Genomic DNA, 19,425 nt, shown 5'->3' with positions numbered 1-19,425 from the left:
TGAAACTTTAGGCTGGTGCAATAAGTTTATTATATAAAATATAGCATTTCTAGCTATATTCATTTTTAGGCTGTAGTTCTCTTTAAACTCTAGGACACCAACAGCTAAAGGTTGCGAGACATGTAGTTCTGCAATTTCCGAGGGGACTCTGGGCCCATATCAATATTTGCCTGTTGTGTAATGCTATCCAGCAGGAGGTACCTTGGAACATACAGCCTCAGACTATTTTCTTAAGTGATTACACTGGTTGTTTTGAGATCATATTGTCGTCAGCCATTTAAATTCAATTAACCCCTAGGAATCCACCTTAGAAAATCTTTCTGACATATGAAGAAGTAATGGTCCATATTGCCATTGTGGCAGCACTAACAACTCTTTAAAGGGGAATCACACCCAAACACAACTTAAGCTTTTTGAAAAGTAAACAATTTCAAGCACCTTTGCAACATACTTCAATCAAAAAAAAAAAAGCAACCTTTTCATGATTTAAATCCCCTTCTACTGATCTGGCTGAATACTTTGAGACTCAAATAGAATGTAAGGCTAATGCCAGACGAGGGGTAGGGCGGATATTTTTGGTAAGCCTAACAGTAGTCGACTGTCCCCAGCCTGCATCCTCCCAATCCCATAATTCCCTGCACATGTGATGTCAATAAGGGACAACAGTGCAATGCATTGTGGGTTACATAGTTCCTGCATGCTGTCTGTAAGCTGTGGAGGAGTTGTTACAATTTGCAAAATCAATGTTTTAGTCCCTCCTCCCCAGCCAGGATTTCAAATGATGCAGAAAGAGAAGAACTGTTTTGCAGCTCGATTTCAGCATATAAAATGTTGTTTATTCATACTTTTTGAAGGAACAGATTACAGCGATAGGTATATTAGGGGTTTCTGCATTGTGCTGGGCTCTTTAACAAATTTTGGTTTGGGAGCCGGAGTTTCTCTTTAACTATTGATCAATAAAGAATCTGCAAAAACAGTGTCAAGTCTGCAGAATGGGATGAGAATGGAATTTAATTGCTATTAAGATACCAAAATACTAATCCCTCAGATGCATAAAGTAATGTAGGAAACTTTATCAATGAGGAGCAATTCTACCAGAGCCCAGTGGAGGTAGCCTGGCCACCAAAAAAAGCTGTCGCTTGCTGTTGACAATGTTGTCTTTGTAATCAGATGTTTGATCTGTAGGTGACCTTAAAATACGTGCTGTCTTGCTGCAAGGAGTATTCTGGATTTTGTGAAAATGGCTTGATCATGTTCACAGGGTAAGCAGTACTGTGCAAACAAAACCCCAAATAAATCAAACTGGCAGGTAGGGAACTGATAACATTGCAAGGTTCTTTATTATGTGCCCCCCATCCAGCTATAACTCCCTGCATCCCTTAGCAGCAGGCAGTTTGGATAAAGAATAGGAGGGCAGGGAGAAGAAAACAAACATATTTTTAGAAGTAACAAAGGGAAGGGTGGGATTTTAAAAGTCAGATGAATGTGAACTGGTGAGAAAGTGTTATAGCCTAACACCTCCATTTCTCCTCTTCTACAGAAATATCTTTCCCTTTCCTCCTCCACATATCTACCAACTAAATCTCTGGAATTGTTTTTTCAGAGAGCTCTTTCTTGTTCAGGTCTTGTGGGGACAAAGGAATGGGCCCCTTTTACTCTGCTGGGGGCCACCAGGCAGGAAGGATTAAAAATAAGCCCTCCATATTTAGACTACACCTTCTATTCGAGTGATCTGTATTTCCTTAACCCTCCTATAACCTTGCACACAATTCTAATTTGATGAAAAAAAAAAAAAAAAACATTCTCAGGGCGATTCCAAGAAAGGTCCATTCAGATTTTACTGGATACCTGAAACCAGCCCCCTCCCATCCATGGGCATGTCAAGTCCTTTTCCCAGGCCACAACGACCCGCACTATATTGCCCAGAAGAGCAGCGGGATGCGGGAGATGTACAACAGTAAGTCAGTATCAGCAGTTTGTGCTATTCCACAACAGCCAGCACGTGCTTCTTCTTCTCCGACGGGATTGGCACAGAGCCCGGCTTGCTGTGTTTCCGACGATTTACATCCCTACAAATGGAAATATTGGAATTAGAAAAGAAGGCAGGGCAAGAAATAAAATAAAGCCATCTGGCTTTACTACTCACATTTACTGGTTCTAAATCACAAACCCCCAAATGGCAACATGCAGTACGTGGGAGATTTATCTCTGTGCTAATGAGCTAGCCACATAATGCAACTGTACAGTAGGAAGTCTATGCAGAAGCAGCAACAGCAGAGCAGTCTTTTAAAAGGTGCAAGCAAGAGTGCCTGCCAGGGATCAACTGTAGAGGCTCCCAGTGCACCAGAAGTTCTAGATCAGGGATCCACAACCTTTTTTTACTCATGATCACACTCAAATGATGTTGCAGAATGTTGCTCGCGAGCGAGTTGGGGATCGCTGCTCTAGTGGTAAAAAAAACCCCACTGCATCCCACAGAAAGAAGCTGCAACTGTAGGATCACTTACCCTAACACTAGGGGAACACATATTCATCTAGGCCAAGAGCAAACTAAGTTCCTTAGGCTATAATAAAATGATACGCCTATGCAGGCTAATCAGCCAAGGACCACAACAACTTAACGCAGCCCCTGCTTTTTTGTCTGCAATTATACCTTGTACTTACAAAAGAAAAAAAAAAAAAAAAACCATAAGAACTCCTTAGAGGCAACCCAGAAAAGGGTTTCCACAGTTTAAAGAAAAAGACAGTACCTAGCAGGGAGAAACACTTACTTCTTGCGACGGGCTTCCCTCATAATTTGCTGCTCCTTTATTTGGCTGTAGATGGACCTTGGTAGGTGCCGGTGACGCGCTATCCTCTTGATCTGGGGGTGGTGATGGAACTTCTCCTTCAACTTCTGGTTGTAGTTCTGTGCCGCTCTCTCTCGTGGTGACAACTAAAACAAATCCCATTATAGCAATTAAATAGAATACTCCCTAGTCATATGGTGCCCCAAGCATCTTCTCCATGGTCCATTTCATAATGTTGTCCTTTAGGGGTAGCCATAGAATCAGTTGAGATGCTCACACATGAACAGGGTACACTTAAGGCAGGTACTTTTAATGACTTCTAAGTCATGTGATGCAGCCAACTTTAAACTTAAACCCATGTGAACTGATGACAACACCAAATGTATATGAACCATAACACTGTATATAATGCCAACTTTACTTCCAACTCATGATCTAGGAGGCAGCCTATTGGCCGTGGTTTGGAGCGAGCCTACCATGGCATTCTTGATTCATATATGGATCAAAGCTTGGTCAGCCATTGTTTTGAAAAGCTGTTAAACTGACAAGTCCACCTTGTATAGCCAGTATTAAATATAGTTTGGTCAGTGTGTGCAAGGGTCAGTAGTACAAAGTACTTGTTAACTGGATTTTTAATGCCTTGCATTCAGGCGACAATATAGAGAACCCTCCATTCCTCCAGCGTTAGATGCTATTACCCTAAAAGGGTTCTTTGCTGATGAGGCTGTTTACAAATTAAGCTACCCATACATGAGCATACAGTATTTAAAGGGGTTAACTCTTAGTAAGATGTAGACAGTGATATTCTGAGACAATTTGCAACTGGCCCTTATTTTTTATGGTTTTTCAATTAGTTTTTGCCAAGGAGCTTGACAGTTTAGTATTTAAGCAGCTATCTGGTTGCTAGGGTCTTGTTTTCGCTAGCAACCAGGCAGTAGTTTGAGTGAGAGACTGGAATAAGTGTGGGTGGGGGACTATATAGGAAGTAATAATGAAAAGAGGCAGAAGAGGAAAGCAAATAACCCAAAAACTATAATAATGAAGACCAATTGCAAAGTTGTAGGAATAGGACATTCTATTACAGACTAAAAGTTAATTTAAAGTGAACCACCCCTGATTCTCCCCTTTAGACCCAATAGGCAGCTTAACTGCCCATAAATGGACCCTCCTCAATTAATATCAGGCCAAACTATAAAAGTCCACCTTTAGTTGCCCTTTTATAAAGAAAGGTCATGGATGGAATTACAGTTCAAAAATAAGTAGGGGACTCTGTGTTTGACATCCCCTATGAATATAATAAAAATATCAGAACATTCACTACAATATATTTGCTCTTTGTATTTCTTTCAGCTTTACACCCCTGTATAGGGCCCCATCTCATATGAGAGGCTACAGGATGACTACAGGTTAAAGAGCAGCTGACCTTCTAGGAGAAGGACCTTCAAGCTCACGTTTTTTTGAAACCGCCTTACATGGGTAGGGATGACATTTTAAGAAGTACGCTGCTGAATAGGGTAGCAATAACCAGGACAAACACTGCTTAGGTGGTTTTTCACAGTGAGGTTGTGGAATGCCCTTCCTAGTGATGTGGTAATAGCAGATTCTGTTAATGCCTATAAGAGAGGCCTGGATGAGTTCTTGAACAAGCAGAATATCCAAGGCTATTGTGATACTAATATCTACAGTCAGTATTGATGTTTGTATATGGAGTTTATGTATGTGAGTGTATAGATTGGTAAGTATAGGTTGTGTGTGCTGGGTTTACTTGGAAGGGTTAAACTTGATGGACTCTGGTCTTTTTTTAACCCTATGTAACTATATGCTTAAGTGAATACTGGTGCATAATCTTCTAGACCTGATGAAGCTGCAAGCAAAGAAAAAAGTCCCTCTATAAACCCTGAGTCGTGATACCAATCACTCACTATCTATTTAAATCACTACTTTAATGTCGGAACTTCAATCTCTGGGCGAATCCAGTGTCCGTTACAATTTCATTTTGTTTTTGTTTTTTGCCCCGTCATATAACCATAATCATTTTTCCCTGAGCCAGCCTAAATAAATCCCACAATTTCTCATTGTGCAGCAAACTGTCACCGGCCTCCAAGTTCCAAGGCTTTTATTCTAATTAAAAGCAATGATTTTCTTTAATTTAATTGAAGAAGAGTAAAGCGGTGCTGCTGATTTAGTACAACCTAAACAGTTTCGCCGAACAAAAAACCTGTGTGCGAGTGCTCAGGAAACTGCAGGAGCTACACGGACTGATTGGGAAATGTGCTTTATAGGCTACAAAGCCAATGCATAATTGCGCACAGATACAGGCCTTTGCTATTAAGTGACTGGGATGCTGGGGCCGATCTGAATGCAAATTGTATAGATCCGGCATCTAATAAAATCAGGTGATAGTGCTTGCAAGCATATACAGAAATACAAACAGACAGCAGTGCAACCTAAAGCAGAATCAAACCCACAGGCAATATTGTGCTATAAGAAATTAAAGGGAAATGTATTTATATGCTTATAAGTAGGTTTTCTGTGTAAATGTTCAGTACAACTCACTGGCAAAGGTTATTCTATAGCTACTTCTGACCATATGTACTGATGTGGCTGCCATTTGTACTAGCATTCAAAGACAATGAAAGAGTGCCCTCCTGTGGCCAACTTAATTATAATTAGGGATGCACCGAATTCACTATTTTGGGATTTAGCTGAACTCCAGTGTTGCCTTAGCAGTAAGTTTGGGATCATTATCTTGTTGCAGGATGAAGTGTCATCCAATAAGTTTGGAAACATCTTAGCTGTTTCATTGTTCAACTGCCATCAGCAGTTGCATCAGTGGAGATAAGTGTGCGAGTACCTGGGGCAGCCATACATGGCCAAGCCATAACAGCCCCACCACAATGTTTAACAGATTTGCTGGAATGCTTTGGATCTTAAGCTGGCCATACACACACCAATAATATCGTATGAAACCTCATTTCGTACGATATTCTGTGCGTGTATGGCAACTCGGCGAGGTGACAGATATCGCAGAAGGCTGCAGATATCGGTCGGTTTAAAAGATTTTGATCGGCGCCCGAACAAAATCTATGTTCAGGGCTGAATCGGCAGAAGGAGGTAGAAATCCTATTGTTTCTACCTCCATATCCGACGATTCAGCCCTGAATGTCAGTGGAGGGTTGGAACGATCTTTCATGCGACCGATGCTCGCATGAAAGATCGAAAATCGATATGTGTGTGGCCAGCTTTAGGCAGTTCCTTTTCATCTCTACCCTTTCCTCTTGCCATCACTCTGATGCAGGTTCATCTTGGTCTTGTCTGTCCTTAACACCTTTTTCCAGAATTCTGCAGGTTCTTTTAATTACTTTTTTTACAAACTGTAATCTGCCCATGTTTGTGGCTATCTAGTGGTTGCATCTTGCAGTGTAGCCTTTGTATTTCTGTTTAGTAAGACTTCTGCGGATAGTAGTCTCTGACAAAGACACACCTGCCTCCTGTTTCTGTTGGACAGGCATTTGAGGATTTTATTTTACCACAGTGAGGATTCTTCTATCATCAGCAGAGGAGGTCTTCCTTGGCCTACCAGTCCCTTTGAGATAGCAGAGCTCACCAGTGCATTCCTACTTTTTAATGCTATACCAGACAGTTGATTTTGGTAATCCTAAGGGTTGACTGATGTCTCTAATGGTTTTATTTTCAGCCTCATAATAGCTTCATTGACTTTCATTGGCACAGCTTTTCTCCTCATGTTGAACAATGGGAACTACAGACTCCAAATGGTAGAAGTAGCCTGGGTATCTTATCCCTGCGCTAATGAAGCAATGCAACACACCTGAGTAATCACAAACACTTGGGAAACCAACTGTCCCAAACATTATGGTCCCCTGAAATGAGGGGGACTGTGTATAAAAAGTGTTGGAATTTCTACATGGTGAAATTGAAATGTACGTCATAATTTTTATGTTATTTCTAAATTACACTGTTTACATAGCAAATAATTCACTCTACCATTTAAAATGTTATTCTTGAACCCCAGTCTGAGCTTTCAGAAGGAGCCAGCGCTACACATTAGAACTGCTTTCAACTAACCTATTGTTTCTCCTACTCCCATGTAACTGGAGGAGTCCCAAGCCGGACTTGGATTTCTTACTATTGAGTGCTATTCTGATACCTACTGGGAGCTGCTATCTTGCTCCCTTCCCATTGTTCTGCTGATCGGCTGCTGGGAGGGAGGTAGAGATATCACTCCAACTTGCAGCTCAGCAGTAAAGTGTGACTGAAGTTTATCAGAGCACAGGTCACATGGCTGTGGCACCCTGGGAAATGAAGAATATGGCTATGTAAAATTTCAAAATTAAATATAAAAAAAAAAAATCTGTTTCTGCTTTTTAAAAATGGCTTTCAATGCAAAATTCTGCTGGAGAAGCTTTATTGACTGATGCATTTAAAAAAATAACAAAAAATGTTCACTTTGATCACTTCTAAATTTTTTGGATTTAACATTTTACACTGAGAAGCAGAGGAGTAAATCAAAGAAAAATTTGTCTCTGCCCCAAAAATGATGGAGGGCACTATATATATACTAGACTCTTGCAATGAGGCAGCAAAATGAAAAAGTATTTTTCCTCATTAACATGTTCAGCACTGACCTGAGCAGCAGGAGTCAGAATCGGTGCTATTTATGGGTGTCCCAGAAATCAGCTGGAGCTGGAGAAGCATTTAAAAGCCACCATGTGACCAGCGATCTACACAGCAATCTTAACACCACACAGAATTATGCTTCTCAGAGTTCAAAACACACTAAATTATTCACGCTGTCCTGATGGGTTCTTGTTATTGTGGTTTGTTGAAATGATACCACATGTCTGTAGCTGCAATAAGGCGCAACTTAGCCTGCCAGGTTAATGGGTTAGAGTGAAAGCAGGAGGCTCTGCCAACTAGAAGAGTGGATGCAGGCTCATACCCAGTCTGTTTTTGTATTTCTACAGCGCCATAGAGAACAATGGTGGGTTAATCGGCTTTGGGAAGTAGTCTTCTTTCTCTAAAATGGATTTTTAGAGCAATGGTGCTGCGTGTGTAAAAGCAAACATGAAGCCAAGGCTGCACAGAATCCCAGAACTTTGTGGATCACTATTGAGGTAGATTCCAAAAGCTGGCCATACACATACTGATAAAAAGAAGTCTGTATGATTTTCAGTAAGTGTATAACAGGTAGATGACCCTAACCAATAGATTTGTACTGTGGATATACAGATACCTATACTAAACTGTAGATGTTAATATTACAATACTACCTTGGATGTTTGTCCAAGAAATAATACAAACCCCTCTTAAAGGCATTCATTAAATCTGGCAACACAGCATCACCCAGCAGGGCATTCCCCAACCTCACTGCGCTCACTATGATAAATGTTCACTGTTTCAACTGGAAATTCAGTTTCTCAAGTCTAAAGGGGCGGACCCCCAAGTATCTGTCTATAATGAGCTCTAATGTACTTGTACAGAGTAATCACGTCCCATTGCAGGTACCATTTCTGCAGAAAACAAAGCAAGACCCTGCCTAGAGTTATACGACTTGTTATTCACAAAAATTTCCAAATCCTTCTTAAAGGAGAAGGAAAGGCTAAGTCACTTGGGGGTGCCAAAATGTTAGGCACCCCCAAGTGACTTAAATCGCTTACCTTTTACCCCGGGCTGGTGCCCCTGTTAGGAGAAAACAGCACAGCCCGGGGTACCTGCAGCGAGCACTTCCTGTGTTGCGCGCTTGCGCAGTAGAGTGGAAAGCCGAACTTTTACAAGAAAGTCGGCTTTTTATGCTGGTGCAGTTTTCTCCTAACAGGGGCACCAGCCCGGGCTACAAGGTAAGTGATTCAAGTCACTTGGGGGTGCCTAACATTTTGGCACCCCCAAGTGACTTAGCCTTTCCTTCTCTTTTAATTTAGGATACCCCCAACACACTAGCATTTAGTGTACAACTAGTACCGAAATATCTAAGCTTCTGATCACCTCCTCATAGAAGGCAATGAAACTTCTTTGCAAGAACTATTGCGCTGGCACAAACTTTTAGTATTGTGATATTCATCATGTTCAAGTATCTTTTAAAACCCCCTTTACCACTGATGCCAAACCTATAGTTTACAGACTTTTTTTCTAACAGTGGCACCATATTGGCAATTGGCCAATCCTGGCACAGACCTCAAAGAATCCCAAAAGATTAAGTAAAGTGATTTGGCAATCACAGAGCAGAGTTGTTTTAGTACTCTGGGATAGAGAGAACCCAGCCCTGGACCTTTGTTTATTCAAAATCAACACTAGTACTGTGCCCCCTTACACAAAATAATGGCTGACACTCTCGATTTAAACAGTCTGTCAGCATCACTATAGAGGTGGTAAAAAAAAGTTAGCAAGTTAGCTGTCAACTAAGGAAAATGAAACACTAGTTGGCTAGGAATTCTGCCACCCAAATGCAGAACAGGTCATGAGTCTGACACCTTACCAGGCCCAGTTTCTCTGACGCGTTGGCTTTCCATATACGGATGTTCATTTCATCAGAGCCGCAAAGAACATACTTGTTGTCAGCAGACCATCTGACGCAGGTGACGTGCTGCATACGCTTTGTGTGATAGACTTCCCTGCCAAAGGCGCAAATGATGGAAAATGATGGCATTAAGGCGCAAAAAAATACATCAGAATCCACTCCACAGAACTATCCTCTCAGGCAGCAATGGATTCCTAAAATATAAATACCCCTCCATGGTCATTTATTCATGTCTAAATAAATATGATGGGCACAGTATTCGTATACTACCCACTATAGGGAAATTACCTATACTCAGTCTGTGTGACTGTGTAAAACGTATTTCCCCTTTAGCATTAAGGATTACTATCTCTGGGCATAAAACAGAGATCTCCAATGAATAGTCAGACAAAGTATAAATATGGTGCCAGGCTCATAGATTCTACAATGGCAGTCACCAACCTGCTGTGTCCACTTTGCACGGGGAATATTCGGATGGACTTATCAAAGCTGGCAGACACAAACTCCTTTCCGGTAGGAGAGTAATCAACATCCAGAACTGCGGATACGTGATCCATGTGCACCTTCACCGGGCCGTCCATATAGCGCATGTCGTACGTGTACAGGCTGGGGAGAGAGGACCCAACAGTCACCACTTGCATTGACAATGGCTGAAAGCAATGACAGCAAGACTAGCAGATTTGCTCGAGTGAGAATATCCATTGCTTTACTTTAAACTGTTAAAAATGGATTTTCTAGAGCTGACATTTACTGAAAGTGTGAGTGTTCCACAGTTGCCTGAACGTGGATGCCTTCAGGGCCTCATCTCAAAAGCTGCCAGTCAGCCACTTCCAGCGGCAACGCAGTCCTCCCTACAAGGCAGCTCTCCCAATATGGTTTACTCCTACAGTTTCTCTGTAGCTCTTTTTAAACATGCTAACAGTCCAAAACAGAATAAACCACCAGTTACCACCGAAGGGACAAGGAAACCTTTTTATAAAGCAGTGCTTACATTGACATACATTGGCGAAACTTATTTATCTGCATATGCGTGTTTATGCGCAAATTAATGGAAGTGCCTTTCAGTGGCCAAAATTAAAGAACAGTAATACCAAAAGGTGTTGAAGGGGAAAACCAAAGAGCCCCACATAACAGAGAAACTCCTAATATACCTATCACTGTAATCTGTTCCTTCCAAAAGTATTAAATAAACACCATTTTATATGCTGAAACATTTTATATGCAACATCTCTTCTCTTTCTGCATCATTTGAAATCCTGGCAGGGAATGAGGGACTAAAACACTGATGTTACAAATTGTAACAACTTCTCCACATCTTACAGACAGCAAGCAGGAACTACATAACCCACAATGCATTGCACTGTGATGTTCCTTTTCTTATTGACATCACTTGTGCAGGGAATTGTGGGATTGGGAGGATGCAGGCTGAAGGCAGGCTGAGGACAGGCGACTACTGTTACATTTTATGCGAGTCTCCAATAAGTCAGCCAGATCAGCAGGGGAACAGAGGGCGGAGCTTAGGGATCTGTTCCAAACCATACTATTACATTAAAAATCATGAAAGGGCTGCTTATTTTTTAATTGATGTATATTGGAAAGTTACTTGAAAACATGCTTTCTTTTCAAAAAGCTTAAGTTGTGTTTGGGTGGAGTTACCCTTTAAAGTGGACCTGTCACCCAGACATAAAAAGCTCTATAATAAAAGTCCTGTTTAAATTAAACATGAAATCCAAATTACTTTTTTATTAACACATCCATACCCATTATAAAAGGCATTTAAAAATCCCAGCTGTCAATCGTATATTGCCTGCCCCGCCTCTATGCCTTAGGCCAGTGTTTTTCAACCTTTTTTGGGCAAAGGCACACTTGTTTCATGAAAAAAATCACGAGGCACACCACCATTAGAAAATGTTAAAAAATTTAACTCTGTGCCCAGCAGCAGTGCCCCCCTAGTACACTGGAGCCCAGCAGCAGTGCCCCCCTAGTACATTGGTGCCCAGCAGCAGTGCCCCCCTAGTACATTGGTGCCAAGAGCAGTGCCCCCCTAGTACATTGGTGCCCAGCAGCAGTGCCCCCCTAGTACATTGGTGCCCAGCAGCAGTGCCCCCTAGTACATTGGTGCCCAGCAGCAGTGCCCCCCTAGTACATTGGTGCCCAGCAGCAGTGCCCCCCTAGTACATTGGTGCCCAGCAGCAGTGCCCCCCTAGTACATTGGTGCCAAGAGCAGTGCCCCCCTAGTACATTGGTGCCCAGCAGCAGTGCCCCCCTAGTACATTGGTGCCCTGCCTACGGCACACCAGGCAACATCTCGCGGCACACTAGTGTGCCGCGGAACAGTGGTTGAAAAACGCTGCCTTAGGCATAGAGGAGGAGCTGACAATTTCCATTCAGCACTTTATAGATGTCACTGCCCTCCTCACTTTCCCCCTCCCTCTTCACCATCTTATTATGTAGCCAGTGCATGGGCAGGTGCATTAGGTCCACCATTCTAGCACATAAACAAGATTTTGGCATGATGCAAAGCTTTCCTTACTAACAAAATGGCACCTGCCTGCTTGCTGCAAACTGAAGGAAAAAAGATTTAAATCATTTATATAATGTAAGTGAAGTTTATTATGATTGACTAACCTGATAAAAAATAATTTGAAATTATTTCTTAGGGTGAAAGGTCCCCTTTAAAATATAATAAGCTGATGCCCTATACTGGTAAAAAAGACTGCTACCGTTTATATAAATAAACTGCTTGTAGCCAGGGGCACAGTCATTCAAGCTGAATGACAGATATTATCAGTCATCTGCTATGTAACCTGTGCCATTTAGCCCTATTTTAGTCTGAATAGCTACCCCCCCCCCCCCCCCATAGCTACACAGCAGTGTCTATACTATACAACTATAGCACACAAACTAAACCAGTGAAGGGCAACAGCACTAACAAAAATCCGAGGCCCCATGTGCTAATATTTTCATGTTAATATTGTCCTAATATGTGCACACAAGCAGAAATATTAGATTATTAGAATGCAAAATGTTGCTTGTTGAAAGCAGAACAGTGTGATAGCCTCTGCTTTTTTAGATTGCATTTACTGTATGATGAATACCTCTATCCCACATTTCATTTATTTGCGGCTCTTTCATTTTGATGAATCAGCTCTACCATCGCTAAGGTCTCTCCGAACAGACAAATCTTGGATTGTGGGCAAGACTGTCGCCATACATTATTTAGAACTACGTGTATATAGCATACTTAGATGTTTTTAAGTGTGCAAGAGTGAGTTGAGCTGAGGTAAGGTGGTGCCCGGCGGGTGGCTGTTTGGCAGAACCTTTCCTTTCATCTAATATCATTAAGGTATTGAACTACATTCTGCCTTTTTAACCCAACACTTTACTTGGCTTTAGCCAGACACTCTATGCTGGATAATGTAGCATAGCTGCAGTTTGCCACAGATCGGTAATGATCTGATTTGCAAGTAAAAGGTGGCCATACACGCGAACATCCACTTGCTTGTTGACCTCTTCTCCTGATATCCCCATCTACAGATGGGCGATATCGGACTAATTCGGTCGTTTGGCCCTGGGTCTGAATTGGTCTAAGGGACCAATATCTGCAGCTAGAATCGGCCCGTGTATGGCCACCTTAAGACTTATGTCACTGGGGTCTGATTCTCAGACTACAGATTAGGGATGCACCAAATGCATTTTCAGATTGGACAAACCCCGAATCCTTTGTAAAGGATTTGTTTATATAACAAAAAGTCACGTGATTTTAAGGATTCAGATTTGGTTTGGCCAAGAGCGTGGATTTGCCTGAATCCTGCTGAAAAAGGCCGAATTCCAAACCGAATCCTGGATTTGGTGCATCCCTACTGCGAATAAGCCCAGACAGAGAATCAGCTCCTACATTAGCATGAGCTTTCCTCTTTGTCTGCACCCAAAACTATTGCATTGGGCCAGGTGCAGGCACACGTTGCAGCTATCAGCACTCGAATGCTCCCAGGTGCATGCACAACTTTCAGATTCCTCTAGGGGTAGAATATAAGGCACTAGCCATATAATTCTCTGATCATATTGTTTTGAGTATAGTGAGATTAGGGGGCTCTTGAGTGACAACACACAGAGCTACTAGTAGCAGCTACATGTCACTGCTACAAAACAATTACTGATAATTGTCTCTATGTGTTCATGTGTTAAAGGAACAGTAACACCAAAAAAAGTATATATTTTTAAAAAATTAAACTATAATGTACTGCTGCCCTGCACTGGTAAAACTTGTGTGTTTACTTCAGAAACATTATTAGAGTTTATATAAACCCTGCTGTGTAGCCATGGGGGCAGCCATTCAAAAGAAGAAAAGGCACAGGTTATACAGCAGCTAACAGATAAACCCTGTAGAATACACTGGTGTCTTATCTGTTATCTGCTATGTAACCTGTGCCTTTTCTTCTTTTTTCCAGCTTCAATGGCTGCCCCCATGGCTACACAGCAGCATATTTATATAAACTATAGTAGTGTTCCTGAAGCAAACACCCCAGTTTTACCATTGCAGGGCAACAGTACATTATATTTCAATTACTTTAGAACACTCATTTTTTGGTGTTACTGTTCCTTTAAGTTGCCTTGAGAGGAAACTTCCGCGTTTTTGTCACTGAAATATGCATATGCAATCCCACCGGCAATCTCCCCGTGTGCCAGAGCCCTTAAAGTAAGTCTAACTATTAGATGCAGCAATATTACTTTCTAGTAATATGGGTGTTATTGCATCAGGGCAGTTGTCTACAGCAACCAGTCAGCAATTCGCTTGAAACAGTCTACTACAAGCTATTTAGTAAATCAAAATTGTCATTTGTAACAGAGTTGGAGCAATATAGCAATTATGTTCATGTTCATCAGTTCCATTATGTGAGGCTGGGTTAGGCACATGTCAATGTCACTATCACACCACCAGCAAATGATGAGAGTGACAGAACAGGGGAAAGGAGTATTCAGCAGTAACATGGGAAGGGCTACTTTATTGCCAGTGCAGTCATGTTTTGAATTTCCTACCATGGGAAGATGTAATGAGATATATTGGCAGGGATCAAACATGGATTGCATATTTCTAGCAACAAAGGCATTATATTAATATCATTTCTTAAACAAAAGTAATTGCTTTAGCAAGCTAAATTCACTGGCTGGCTTCTGGCGCTTTTTGCCCCTCTGCTGGATAAACTTGAACCATTATGCCCCATCATCATCATTAGTACCTTGAAAGCCCAGCATCTGTGCATGTAAAGAAGACACAGCAAGTAGAACATAGCATAACAAATTTAACTTAGTAATTAGTATGCCAGTGGAAATGGGTTCTCAGCTCTGAGGATCCCTTTAGGGCAGTGACACATAGGGGAGATTAGTTGTCGTGGACGACTAATCTCCCCACAATGCCATCGCACTGGCTAAAATGTAAATCGCCAATGGGATGGCATACGCGGCGCCGCAATTTGCCGAAGTTGCCTTGAGAGGAAACCTCCCCGCGACAACGAAGATTTGTTGTGCAGAGACTAATCTCCCCCTGTGTCACTGCCCTTAATGATATGGTTACAGATACCAGTTTCTTACTTGAAGTTTTCATTAGCTGCAGTAAAGATAAAAGCTTCCATGGGATTCCAACACAGGGTATTTGTTCTCATTTCCAAAATAATCTGCAAGTAGACGAGAAACAGCAGTACACATTAATACTATATATTAGGACTTAAAGTCTTGTCCGTTCCATAGCGAGCCACAATGCCCAGATCGGCATTGTCCTTATTAGCATACAGGTAACAAGTGACAACTTGTCACCCAGGGATCATCAAAATACAGAAAGAGGAAAGAAAGAAAGAATGGAGGATTGATTGTACCTTTTTTAATGGGGTGGGTTTGCGTTTATCATAGAGAACAATGCTCCTGTCTGTTCCGCAGCTTGACAAAATGTGGGTCTGTTAGAAAATAACACACAAAGTTGGGAAAATGTGTTGTTTTTTTATCTAAAAACATTGCACTCACTTTCTATATAATGTTACAGGTACTAAAACTATGCTACCTATTCACTTAATAGAGTGATAAGGTAGAAGTGACTTGCTTCTGTTGGGAGAGTTTACTTTTGTAATGTCACAAAGTCTTGTAATTACAACAACCACTTAAAGTTCAAATTGGTATTTGGTATAAATAACTGAACGTGGGAACTGTGAAATAAACTCACCTCTATTGGATTAAATTTGATGGATGAGATGCTGTCGACACCCCATGCATAAGATCTCATGGGAGCGGACCTCTGTTCATCCCAGATGTCCACTTGCTGCCCACAAGTGGCAAAAATAGCATCATTCATGTGATGGTCAATCCCTGTAAAAACTGTCTGTAGAGAGACAAGCAGAGACAAGTTCACCTTACATCCATTTTTTTCAGCAGAAAACATCAGCCAACTTCAGTGAGAATCTAAACTGTTTGATTATCTGTGAAACGCTGTTTAGAGCAGCCCTGTTAAGCTTTCTGTATAAGAACTGGGTTCTACACAGCTTATGCGTTATCTGCTTTGTAAACAGGAGTCGTTTTGCCAGATTCCTGTGGCAAATATGCAATTTGTACTAGTGCATAGTGCAGGGTAATAGTACATTACATTATAATGTAAATAAATCCCTTTTTTTGTGTCACTTGTCCTTTAAATAGAGGATCTCTTTTCCTTTTAAAAGGCAGAAACGGGCATAGTTTTTTTTGCTCTCACAGCATTCCTTTTTTCGACACTGGCTTTTGCTAGTGCAGCTGCAGCTTATGCAAAAAAATAACCCTTTAGATTTCAAAGGAAGAAGAGACAGAAGTTCCAAATGTAGCCAATCACTTTACCTTCCCTAGAATTGTACGTATGGGCTCCACTTTCTCACCATAACCAGGGCTTTCCATAGACCATTGCTTTACTGTCTTATCGTCACCCACCTAGAATACAGGGAACAATTGAATAATACACTGAGCAAATGTATATCTGTCACAGTACAAGAAGTTGTTCTTTTAGGCAAAACCATCAATACCCAGAATCAGAACCGATTCATAATGAGCCCTGTATCATAAGATCCAATGACAGATGCAGCCTCCCTTACTGGTAATGTTCTGATGATTTCCAAAGGCTCCTAAGTTGAGCTTCTCAATGGCAGCCCAGAGGGCACAGAGCATGTGAAGAGCCACTACAAACAGAAAGTGGCCTAACGGGATCAATTTTAAAGGCCTGGATCAATGCTGTTACCTCTAAACCTCTGGACTAGTAGAGTAAAGGTGGCCATACACAGGCCGATTCTAGCTGCCGATATCGGTCCTTTAGACCAATTTGGCACCTTATCGGCCCGTGTAGGGGCACTAAGGATGGGCCTGCCCGACCGATATCTGGCCTGAAAACGGGCAGATATCGATCGGGCAGGTTAAAAAATTTAGTCGGATTGGAGTCCGCATCGGCTTGCCTATTACCGTTGTTCTAATTTGATATTAGCCTGAATTCGCCTGATATTGCCCCCACCCGTAGGTGGGGGATATCGGGAGAAGATCTGCTCGTTTGTGTTGTAAAATACAACACTTCTAGCTATATTCTTTTCTGGGCTTCTTCTTTAAAGGCAGTATTGCCTCAATACCTAAATCAGCTTACAGAAATAATATGCAAACTCCAGTGGCATGGGAAAGGAACAATTCTATGATGGTGTTACCGAGTTACGTAAGGATTCACATACTGTAAAGAACGAGGTACCACAGAACCGGACGCAAAGTCCTCTCACAAAGCCATCATGCGCTTGTATTGTTCTGGAACATTCTCGCTTCGTCAAATTCCAAATCTTAACCTAATACATGAGAAAAAGGAGAAGAATAGCATGGCAAAACTGGAAACGATAATAATGATAATTATGTCAGAATGTAGTGTACACCAGTCACTAGAAGCAGTGGGGGTAAATAAACAAAATGTCAAGCTACTTTGCAATATAAATCAATTAAAAAACAAACAACCTTTTCACGATTTGTAATGTAATAATATGGTTTGGAAAAGTTACTAAAGCCCGGCCCCCTGTTTCCCTGCTGATCTGGCTGGCTACTTTGAGACTCAAAAAAAATAAATAAAAAATGTTCATATGATGTCAATAAGAAAAGGAACATTGCAGTGCAATGCATTGTGGGTTATGTAGTTCCTGTATGCAGTCTGTAAGCTGTGGAGAAGTTGTTACAATTTTGTAACATCAATGTTTTCTTCCCTCCTCCCCTGCCAGGATTTCAAATGATGCAGAAAGAGTAGAACTGTTTTGCAGCTGGATTTCAGCATATAAAAATATTTATTCATAATTCTTGAAGGCACAGATTACAGCGATAGGTATATTAGGGGTTTTTTGTGTTTTATGGGGCTCTTTAACAAAATTTGGTTTGGAAGCCAGAGCTCCCATTAAAGGGCTATTGTCATCTCTATTTAAAAGACAAATTGATTAAGAAACTCTTTGGGGTGCCTGACAGCAAATGCAGCCCCAATCTAACTGATGCCTCTGCTTGAAATGGAAGTGGAGCAGCACTATCTATCTAATACTTGTTAACCTGACCAATCAGCAGCCTTACCTCTCCATCACAGGCTCCTGACAGCACAGTAGATAAGCTCTTGGGATGCTTAGCAATGCAATTAACCCCATCTCTATGGCCGTCCAGGGAGGCAATAAAGGGTTTTGCAAAGACACGCTCCAGCTTGGTGGCATTTAATGCTCTTGTATATTCCCGTGGCACTTCAAATGGGTGTAGGGCTGGGTCATAATTGCGAGGAACTAATAAACGAAAATAAAACATTTTTATTTTTTAAAATCAGATGCTTCATGCTTAGCTGTGGCACCCCATCCAGCAACCCAGGCTCATTTCCCATTGGCCCACACCAAGTTCTGTTCTACAGTGTGAGTGCAGCTCATCATATTCATCCACTAGGATACATAACTCTGAATATTATTACCATACAGTGAGGGGTAAGGGCCAAACTGTGACTATATCTGCCGACCTATCAGCACCCCCCTTTCCCATGGGAGATTTATTCTGCAACCAAAAGCCATCTGCATACCGGACCAGTGTCGGACTGGCCCACCAGGATACCACGAAAACTCCCTGTGGGCCCAGTTGTCGGTGGGCCCTCCTGCTTCTGACCATTAGGCCTGCTTTATGGTCATTCCCTATTTCTGAATGGGAACAAAGAGGAGAAATTGAGGGAAGAATAGATGTTTTTTAAAGAGACTAGAAGAATAAAGAGGTTGGGTGAGGAAAGGAGGAATAATAGTTTGGAGAGTGGGCTTATAGCCTAAGGTTTTCTGGTGGGCCCCTAAGATCCCAGTACCGGACCAATCTACACAGCTGGCAACAAGAACCTGTACTAAGTAAATGCACTTGGACAGACAGCAGTGGGCTCCCCTGACACGCATACTTAGAGCATCAAACTGCCGCTACCTAGAACAATATATCAATTGTACTGTCTTCTAACAGCCCCAATATTTGCTTTCTTTTCTCTTTCCTGGACTGGTAGATGGCAAGTGTAGATTAGCTGCCCTGGGCAACTGAATTAAGAACATTTTTGCTCATGGCAAGGCCAACAATAGACCCTGGGTTAGAGAAGACGGAGACCTATACCTCAAGTGGGGGTGTATTTATACTGATCAATAATACCCTGTACGTTGTTAAACTACAACTCCCAGAATCCCCACTACAGCACTAAACACAAATTGCAATTCAGAGGCAACCAGTAGACTGCCGCCTGGGTATCACTGATAAAAATACTGAAAAGAGCTAAGAAGTGTTTATAATATAAATAATCACCCGACCCCATGCATATTGGAATGTGCCCTGAGCTAATCCCATAACATGACACTCACCTCTCTGCAAGTCTCTCTTGGTTTCTCGAACATAATCGTCCGGGTTCCTGCACAGAACCTTCACCTTCATGGTAACCCGCGTTCTATGTCAACAATTTCCCCACAACTCTCCCACTGTCTGGCACCTAAACTCCATGCGGCCGGAAGTGTCCCCACACAGCAAACGTGGACTTGCGCAGATGATTCTTTAGCGGTCAGGGCGGCTCTGTCAGTAAAGGGCAAAAGC

At 41.8% G+C, this 19,425-nt stretch overlaps 1 protein-coding gene across 1 annotated transcript; it reads right to left on the bottom strand.

The window, feature by feature from the left end:
- Positions 1-1,321: 1,321 nt before the first annotated feature.
- On the bottom strand, positions 1,322-19,303 carry dcaf13 (DDB1 and CUL4 associated factor 13). The gene is given in 11 exon segments (NM_213693.1): positions 1,322-2,069; positions 2,772-2,935; positions 9,283-9,418; positions 9,766-9,930; positions 14,917-14,999; positions 15,198-15,275; positions 15,539-15,694; positions 16,180-16,269; positions 17,049-17,156; positions 17,914-18,113; positions 19,200-19,303. Coding segments are annotated over 11 exon segments (1,338 nt in total). The 5' UTR covers positions 19,270-19,303; the 3' UTR covers positions 1,322-1,981.
- Positions 19,304-19,425: the final 122 nt, after the last annotated feature.

Source organism: Xenopus tropicalis, chromosome 6 (assembly GCF_000004195.4).
Source record: "Xenopus tropicalis strain Nigerian chromosome 6, UCB_Xtro_10.0, whole genome shotgun sequence".
Taxonomy (NCBI): domain Eukaryota; kingdom Metazoa; phylum Chordata; class Amphibia; order Anura; family Pipidae; genus Xenopus; species Xenopus tropicalis.
This window is presented reverse-complemented; position numbering and strand designations above follow the sequence as displayed.